The following is a 9,699-nucleotide window of genomic DNA, read 5'->3' as shown; positions in this document are numbered from 1 at the left end:
ATTTACACTTTAATAACAGTTTTGACAGATGTTTCATTTCAAGCAAAAGGAGTAAGAAATGAGTTTGTATTGTTGGGAATTACATGACTCCTTTAGTAATATTTGACTTTTGATTTTGTAATTGTTATGGTGTAACAGTTTTCACCCGATTGTTATTGTTATCATGTCTTATTAAATCATATAAATAATTAAATATTGTGTTAACTTTTAATTGAAACTGGTCAGTACATAGCAGAAATAACAACAACAAAAGACAAGCGTATAGTTAAAAAAGTTGATAAGTATGTACTAGTTATTATGTTGTACAAAAGTTCTAAAGAAAGTATTTCTTTAGGTCTTGCTAATTTCTTAGAGCAAGCATTATTTTCAAACCATTGTTTTTATACAAATGAGGCTCAAAGTGGGGGTAATAAAACAAGTCTCTTTTGAAAATATTACTGCCAGCTGACTTTACAGAAAAGTGAAGTTGAGGAATAAGCATTTTTATCCATACATATTGTAAATTAAGTGCTCTGAGATATTACATGTCATTCAAGTATTTTCAAATATATGTTTGTAAAAAGTACAAAGTAAGACTGTGATAACTGAAACATTGTGATGACAATAAGTTACAAATCACAACCAACTGGCAGTATAAGCATTAATATAGCTGCATCCGAGAAAGGGTTGAAATTACTTTGTATCAGATGGTCAGGTTCTTCATGTAGTTAATATTTAGAGGTTATTATACCGGGCTGGTGTGCCTTAAGGCGATATTGGCATACTGGCTGAGGTATTGGCCCGAGGGCAAATATCGATCTAGTATGCCAATATCGCCTTAAGGCACACCAGCCCTGTTTTATAACCTTTATATTGCATATGTTCCACTATACCATTAAAGTGAAAACGACATTAAAATAATTTCATGTTGCACAGCGTCTTTGAATGTTTATGTAATGCGCAGGAACTTCAACGTTTCTGGTGACACTGACGTCATTTCCTTTCAAACATTTGTTTTAAATTCATGCATTTTAGTGCCGTAGTTTCTTGTTTCAGCCTTATTCAACTACGATAGAAGAAGAAGCTAGCGAAATTATGTATTCATACCATGTATTCTTTTGTAAAATAAATGTTAGTTTATATATACTTGACATTCTGCCAGTGGACGTATAAAATCTTGATGTTTAGAACAGCCAGAAGTGTGATTGATATGTTTTTTTTCACACCCAGAAGTGTGCCTGATATCGATATCAGGCACAACAGCTCACACAAACGCTAAAATTGTCCTCACATTGCTCAGATACGTTTAAATTCAATGCAAATTTGGTACTATATTTAGTAACATATGCAATAAGGTACATATATCACATGACAAGATTATTTATTCTTATATCATAAATGCTCACATTCTGTTGTAATTGTTCATGATATTACATACTTTAGGTGGTTCAAAGGCGAACTGAGTTATGCTATTGCAGAAGACGTACTGTTGGGATCGTGGCCAAATGGCACATATATAAATCCCACTGGGGCATTTCTTGTTCGAAAAGACGACTTTCGGGTGGCACGCTTTGTACTGTCGGTCAAGTAAGTTATAAGCTAAATATTTGCTTTATTAAACATGTTTATATCTCTGTTTAAATACAAAGTCCGTATTTAGTTCTACATTCTGTAAGTTCGAAATGTTAAGGACGCTCGCTACAGTTTCGTATTTTTTTTCTCAATAATAGATTTTGATGAAATGTTTTGTATTAAAAGATCATATTATGATGTATTGAAAAATGAAATAAAAATACTAGGTCACCAGCTTTGTTTCAGTTTAATTTGCCCCTAGATATGGTGCTATTTTAAACATTTTTCAATATTTCTGTAATCCTAAAATATATTTCAGTAAAGTATAATAATCAGCATAAATTTGATTATCTAAGCATTTTTATAACGGAAGACAATATATCTATTTGAAACACGCTAAGAGAAATCAAAAGAACATGATTTTGTAAAGAAAGGAATACTTGTTCAGCAGACCCAAGAGCTATTTTTGCATATTTTTGTCAGTTTTAAGTTGGTACTTCTGCTATTTTATCTATTTTCGCATAATATAATTTAATCAAACTCTGCACATACCTTTGGTTATGTCTACCTAATCTAAAACAAAAAGAAAACTGATAGGTCACCATATTAGATTTCGCTTAAATCAAATTACAACGAGGTGGGGTGTGGCGGGCATTTATACAACGCAGGTTGGCACGAAATACTCTTTCAGTGTTTGAGCAAATGACTTAGAAATATATATATAAAATTATCAAACGGCAGATTTCTTAATAATCGGATTTTAAGGTGTTTCTGAAGCATTTTGATGGCATAGAACGATGAAAGTTTCCGCCTTTTTTTTAACAAAACCTAAAGTTTACGAATGTACGGTACGGTACGGTACGGTATAAGAAACAGCTGTGACTCAATGCAGAGTTGGAGCGTTGGTATAAATAACAGACTCCAGTATATGTAGGATTGAAGCAATTTGAACTAAAAGTACTTTAAATATATATATTTTGTAATCATGGTGATACTTACCCTAACCTTTAGTCAGTATATTATACATTTTGTACATTAAATGCATGCGAACATATAATACCGGTAATTCGCGAAGTTTTGCCGCACGCGACATTAGATAATCACATCCGGGCATGCGCAGAAGACCGCACTAAGACTGAAGTGAGCTTAATAGAAACCAAATTGGCACGGTGTTGGGGTAAATATCGACCCGTCCGGAAAAACTGTAGCAAGTGCCTTTAAATATTTACTGATTCTCGATAAGTCTCTCTGTATTAAACACCGCTGTGGCTAACGATTTTAGTCCTATCCGGCAGCAGAAGAGGTAACGAGCCTGTCAGTAAAGCTACACGTGTCCTTTGCGCTCATGGCATGTTTATTTCAGCCGGAAAGTTGTTACTGCATGTATTGCAGCTAGAACTATGATTCTTGTAAACTATTCTGTATCTAATGCCAGGAAGAGGTTAATTGTTTTAAAAACTTTTTTCGAAACGTCAACTCATGCTGATTTAGAAAACAAAACATTTGACTCAGAACATTTTAATTTTATCATTCGTTTCGCACAAAAAGCTTTGCGGGCATTTTCTGTAGGTGTTCTAAAATAATTCTATTACATATACCCGGTACGTTTTACTTGAATGCTAGATAATTAGCGGTTATTATACAGGGCTGGTATGCCTTAAGGCAATATTGGCACACTAGGTGAGGTATTGGCCCGATGGCTTATACCGGGCTAGTATTCCAATATTGCCTTAAAGCACACCAGCCCTGTTTTATAACCTTTTCATTGCATATGTTTAACTCTACTGATAATGTGAAAACAAGATCAAAATGATTTAATGCAAAGCGTCATTAAATGTTCATGTAATGCGCAGGAACGTCAACGTTGTCTGATGACGCTGACGTTATTTCCTTTCGAACATTTTTTCATACATTCATGCATTCTAGTGTCTTGGTTTCTTGTGTCTGCATTATTCAACCACGCTGGAAGAGGAAGCTAGCGAAATTATCTTAATTTACCATGCTTTCATTTGTAAAATAAAGGTTGATTTATATATATATTTGACATCGTGTCAGTGGAAGTATAAAGTCTGGACTTTCGCGCAGCCAGTATTGTGCCTGATATGGCCGGAAGTGTGCCTGATATATATATCGGGCATACCAACTCACACGAAAACTATCGGCCTCACGCTGCTCATATACGTTTAAATTCAGTGCACATTAGATACTAATTTAATAAGATTTGCAATAATTATAGGTTATTTGATTTTTACCGAGATATATGCATGAGATCTGCAGCGGAAATATTGCGCGACTTTAGGAACGCAATATCATTCCGTGAAGAACGAGTGCACATTTCTCAATGCATATCTAATTATCTTTTTATTACATACAGTACTACGCTTATACGAGGGTTGTCCCAAAATATCGCGAACTTTTTTTTTATTATTTCGGAAAAAAGCGACGCATCAAATAGTTATTTTAACTGATGTTATTTCAATGTATACTCACAAGGACTTTAGAGTTTAAAATTTTAAAATCTGTCATATTATTTGAGTATTTTTTTAAATTATGGAAGGCAGTCAGTGCTAGTCGGCGCACTCTCAATTTTCCTCCTACAAAAGGAAACGGCTTCCTTTATATCATCATTAACAGCAACGTGTGGTGTGTAATTATGTAGCGTTTCAAGTCTGACATCACTTTTATTAAAGTAGTGACGTAATGTTGAAAGTAATGGTCGCTCGCCATTTCAGAAATGGCGACGTCAGATAAATTTGCGGCGCGGAAAGTATTAAAGTATTTCATTATGCCTCGATTTTGGCTGCAATGATAAAATCCCAATACCAGAGAAAGAGATATTTTGACTATTAAAAACATTTTCAACCCTTTTGACACGTGACCAAGCGAAAGTGACTGTCAGGTCATATGACCGCGCTGATATTTTGAATGTTATATAGGGGCAAATAATTGCTTCAACTTTTTAGCCAAATCATTAAATGATTGCCTGCCTTGTACACATAATTATAGTACACACATAGTAGTGACTTCACTATTCAATTTTACATTTTGTTTACTTTTATTGTCGAACTTGTTCACGAGGATGTTAAAAAAATAAAACTGTCGAATTAAATGAATTAAAGACATGTTTTTAAACTTTTTTATGCGCTTAGTTTTGTTCGATAAAATAAAATAAATATTATATGGCAGCGTGTGTGACATTGATATTATAAACCCTTGAAAGAGAATGCCATCACTCGGCTTTCGCCTCGGGTGGCATTCTGCCCTCGTTTTGACAATATCCATATCAAACACGCTGTCATATGATATTAATAAAATGTTGCCCTCTCTTTGAATCATTCGCCAAACCCTTAAATTTTTTGTGCCATGCAAAAACACGTGTCCTGCTAACATTTGCCCGACTTCCAGAATTTTGGAAATATATTGACGTTTCAGATTCCACTGTAACTTATCGGGGTTTGTAAATGGGTATGTAATAATGCTGGTTATTAACAAGTATCCGATAATGGATATGTTAGGTTGTTTGCGGCATAGTCGTTGTTCAAGAATTATAGGTTATTAGCTTTGCATCGGGAAATATTGCGTGACTTTAGGTACGTAATATTCTTCCGCTAAAGAACGAGTGCATATTTCCCGATGCAAAACTTATAGCATTTGTATCACATACGTATCTACACGTATAAATGTAATGTAAATATTATGAATTTGTTCATGCATAGCATGAATAAGATTGACAATACAGAACTAAACAAGCACGAACGAAAGTTGCTGCAAATGCAGCAAAAGGAAACTCCGCGCCAAACAAAGCAGTGTACGTAGTACTGATAGAACAGGAGATGATATAACGATCTGTTGTAGACCCTAGGTAAACAGACATTCTCATGATGTTTCATGAATGTTTGAGAAAAAACATTGTCTTTATAGTGTGAGCAGGAATTTTATTGTTGTATTTAGTGATAACCATGACCCATATATGAAACTGACCTCTAAGTTTCGGTATATGGAATGAAATGTATTGTATACACAAGGTTGTGCTTAGATTCAGATTTACGTTGTTGTTCATCCGAAATGACTGAGTTTCAAACTTAGCTCAGAAGTTATCAAGACCATTATTCTGATAAATGTCTAATCAGAAATGTGGGTTCTATATGGTACTTTCAAGTTATTGATGAGGAAGGACTAAGATGTACAATGAATGAATCACAATAAATATCATTTTATCCCACGGGCCTCCGTGGCCGAGTGGTTAAGATCGCTGACTTCAAATCACTTGCCTCTTATCGGTATGGGTTCGAGCCTCACTTGGGGCGTTGAATTCCTCACGTGAGATAGCCATCCAGCTGACTTACGGAAGGTCAGTGGTTCAGGTACCAGCTCGTGATGAAATAATACATGAAAGGGCACCTGGGGTATTCCTCCACTATCAGAGCTGGAAAGTCGTCATGTGACCTATTATTGTGTCGGTGCGACGTTAAACCCCACAAAACAAATAAATTCAACATTTTATCTCGCCTAGTGGCGTGAAGCTCACAGTTTAAAAGGAACAAAAAAATTATAACCCAAGTGTTATATGTTGACGATTACGAAGGTGTATTTACTTAGAGGGTATTGTTTCTAAATTGTTGTTGTTTTCTTAACCGCCTCCTTAGGAGAACAGCTTCTGAATACTCAGCAATGAATACTGACTAAACAGTTTACTACTATAAACACCTTTACCACTTTATAAGTCATATACTGATCAACTGGTATTTTGGAAGGACAAATGGTCAATGTTGTGCAATCAGCCACCTCTCTGTTCTAATATTTAATTTTCAAAGTGGTGTCCGACACACTTTTCTGCTCTTCAATTTCTTTCCTGTTTCTTTTTTTCTAGTGAAACCTATTTTTCTTGTTTGTGTTGCTTAATCTGATGCCATTGTCATTGGCCAGATCAGACATTAAAAATAAAAAAATGAAATTTCGCAAATCGAAAGGAAAAAAATCTTCATTTACGACAGACACTGCACAATGCAATCACAAAAAGCCATCACAAAATAAAATAGAATAAAAGAACTAATGCAATGACACACTTCAAAACGTCACGCACACGATATAAAATTCAGGCGTCAGTGTATTGAAAAATATCGACGTTTCCGGTTCCATTGCAACTTAACGTGTTATAGAAACGAGTATGTAATAAAACATGTTATATCAAAACTGCGATTTACAGGTTGCTAAAGTTAGGTAATAAGATCTCCATTTAAATTTTGTATTTGTCTTAAATCCCAGAATCTCTTCATAATCTAAATTTAGAGTTTTGATATGATAATCATTGCTTAGAACTTACAATTATAAAAGGAGCTATATAAGTATCACTAATGTTAAACAACTTTTTGTATATGTTAAAATATGATGGTATTTTTTCAATATGTTATTTAAATCATTTGCTATTAAATACCACATCGATGAAAGTTTAGATATTATGAGTAGATATCATTCTGGTACAGATCTTTGGACTAAATCAAATAGCAAATTGTTTATATTCCATGTTCCATGTACAACGCCATTATTAATGGCTACATTTATAAAGAATAATTTAGATATAGCAACAGATCGATAGGGAAAAGCGTAAATAATTGATGTTGCAACTTCATTTTATAAATATAGGTGAATGGAAATGTTAAGAATATCAAACAATATGTATAAAGTGCCAAGGAAGTACTGCCCATTTCATAAAAATGTATTCTGAATAACAAATTACAACCAGAAACCATATCTGACAAATTAACAAGGAGTGTATATTTATTCATTTCAATGTATCGTGAAACATGTTGTGGTAAGTCATGTGTTAGCACTTATTAGTGCATCATGAAAACATAATATAGCTTCACTGTTTGCGTAACTGATCTGAATACATACATTCTCCTCCTGTGGTTAAAAAAGATAATTTACAGAATGGTATTTCGTTGACATTTGAGCCGCGACATGAGAAAACCAACATAGTGGGTTTGCCACCAGCATGCATCCAGACCAGCCTGCGCATCCGCGCAGTCTGGTTAGGGTCCATGCTGTTCGCTAACAGTTTCTCTAATTACAATAGGCTTTGAAAGCGAACAGAATGGATCCTGACCAGACTGCGCGGATGCGCAGGCTGGTCTGGATCCATGCTGGTCGCAAAACCACTATGTTGGCTTTCTCATGTGCGGCTCATTTGTTTCCGTCCTAATGATAAATGGTGAAATACTTATCGCATAGGAAATGTAATAAACTACAACCTGCGCCCAGGTTCTACCTTTTTTCGTTGTAACGTATCTTAGAATCTTATAACAACAACGGATATGACGTAGATGTCATTTAAGCGCGGCAAATAACGTAATAACATTTTCTACATTCTTGGGGCCGCAAAAAGTATTATCAATAAAAAAAGTACTTAAAAAGAAGAAACATGAATGCTTAAATATCTGAATCACACTTGTCAGAAATTAACTCAAAAGTATGTTTAGTCCGTACAAGTATTACACACTCAGTAAAATGAAGATTATTCATTTTAAATAAGAAATACTCTTTCTCAAAACGTAGTAGGCGTAATCTAAGTATTCACTTAATCTCTGATCTCCTGATCAATCATTACTATTTCTTGTAATCGTTTATAGTGTACTTTTAATCGTTTACAATGTATCCGCACGAAAATATAATGTGAACAGTCTCTGCATCAAACTTTACTGTTATGAATAGTAGTCTCTCATGAAAAACAATTTTCACAGTCTCTATTATAAGTATCACTTGTAATTACTTAAAGTCTGTAATTCAAACAAACTGATTTTTAAAGGTACTGAAATTCACTGTCACTAACGGATACAGTTTCACTACTGATCTCGTCGTAAGCCCATTTAAGTCTTTATTTTCGCGGCACGAACTAAACCATCATTTCCAGTAATCAGTTCCTGGACTACTGCAAGTTTCCAGTGTAACCTTGGTCCTTCATCGCTAACTTTTACCACATCTCCGGCCCGTATAGATCGTTCGTTTGATCCCGTAGTTTTGTGGTATTCAATTCTCGGAAAGAGGTTAAATACTCAGTCCTCCAGCGTTTCCAGAAATGATATCCGCTTGGGTCGTCGCTCTCCGGGTAATTATAGACTGGCCACTCCGAATAGACACCAGGCCGTTTTCCGTATCAATGTCATAATACGGAAGTGACGTCATTTTACGTCCGTAAAAAAGATGAGCCGGAGTTAATGGTTCCGTGTCTTCTAAGTTTGATTTTGTTTGTTTGTTTGTTTTGGGTTTAACGCCGTTTTTCAACAGTATTTCAGTCATGTAATGGCGGGCAGTTAACCTGACCAGTATTCCTGGATTCTATACCAGTACAAACCTGTTCTCCGCAAGTAACTGCCAACTTCCCCCCATGAATCAGAGGTGGAGGACTAATGATTTCAGACACAATGTCGTTTATCAAATAGTCACGGAGAACATACGCCCCGCCCGAGGATCGAACTCGCGACCCCGAGATCCGTTGACCAACGCTCTCCCTACCGAGCTAAGCGGGCGCGCTCTTCTAAGTTTGAGGAAATGTACGTAATAGGTCTATCATTCAAAATTGCCTCGATTTCAGTCACAGTTGTACGTAAAGATTCCAAAGTTACAAAACTCTTCCGAGAATTTTCTTCAAAGTCGTCTTGGTAAGATCTATTAACCGTTCCCAAAATCCGCCGTACCACGGGACCCGCTTGGGTATAAATTTCCACTCTCTTCCCTTTGTTCTCTTGTAGAGAAGTTGACTGGAAAAGTTTCTTAAGTTGATTGGATGCTGACAAGTAAGTTGTGGCGTTGTCCAAGATCATAAGTTTCGGCAAGGCTTTTTGGCTGCTAAACCTGAATGCTTGTAGGAATGAACTCGTGATAAATCTGGAACTACTTCCAAGTGAACGGCCCTTGTAGTTGCGCGTGTGAATAAGCAGATGTAACATTTGGACTCACTTCCGGTTACGTTCCTGACGTAAAGCACACCAGTAAAATCCACACCTGTAACACTGAACGGCGGGGCTTCTTCTAGTTGGATCTTCGGGGAGTGGCGGTGGGTCTAGTGCTCGATACGGATTGCCAAAAACTCTTGTACAGGTGTCTCTTATAACTTGCAGTAGTAATATGTCCAAGTTGTATTTACATTGC

At 35.8% G+C, this 9,699-nt stretch overlaps 1 protein-coding gene across 1 annotated transcript in view; it reads left to right on the top strand.

Moving 5' to 3' along the window:
* Positions 1-549: 549 nt before the first annotated feature.
* Positions 550-9,699, top strand: part of LOC123564446 (growth factor receptor-bound protein 2-like) — a 39,003-nt gene continuing 29,853 nt past the window's right edge. The window contains exons 1-2 of the mRNA XM_053526959.1: positions 550-569; positions 1,423-1,566. Of these exons, the coding sequence (XP_053382934.1) occupies positions 550-569; positions 1,423-1,566 (164 nt within the window). The remainder of the gene's footprint in view (positions 570-1,422; positions 1,567-9,699) is intronic.

This window comes from Mercenaria mercenaria, chromosome 2 (assembly GCF_021730395.1).
Source record: "Mercenaria mercenaria strain notata chromosome 2, MADL_Memer_1, whole genome shotgun sequence".
Lineage (NCBI taxonomy): Eukaryota > Metazoa > Mollusca > Bivalvia > Venerida > Veneridae > Mercenaria > Mercenaria mercenaria.
This window is presented reverse-complemented; position numbering and strand designations above follow the sequence as displayed.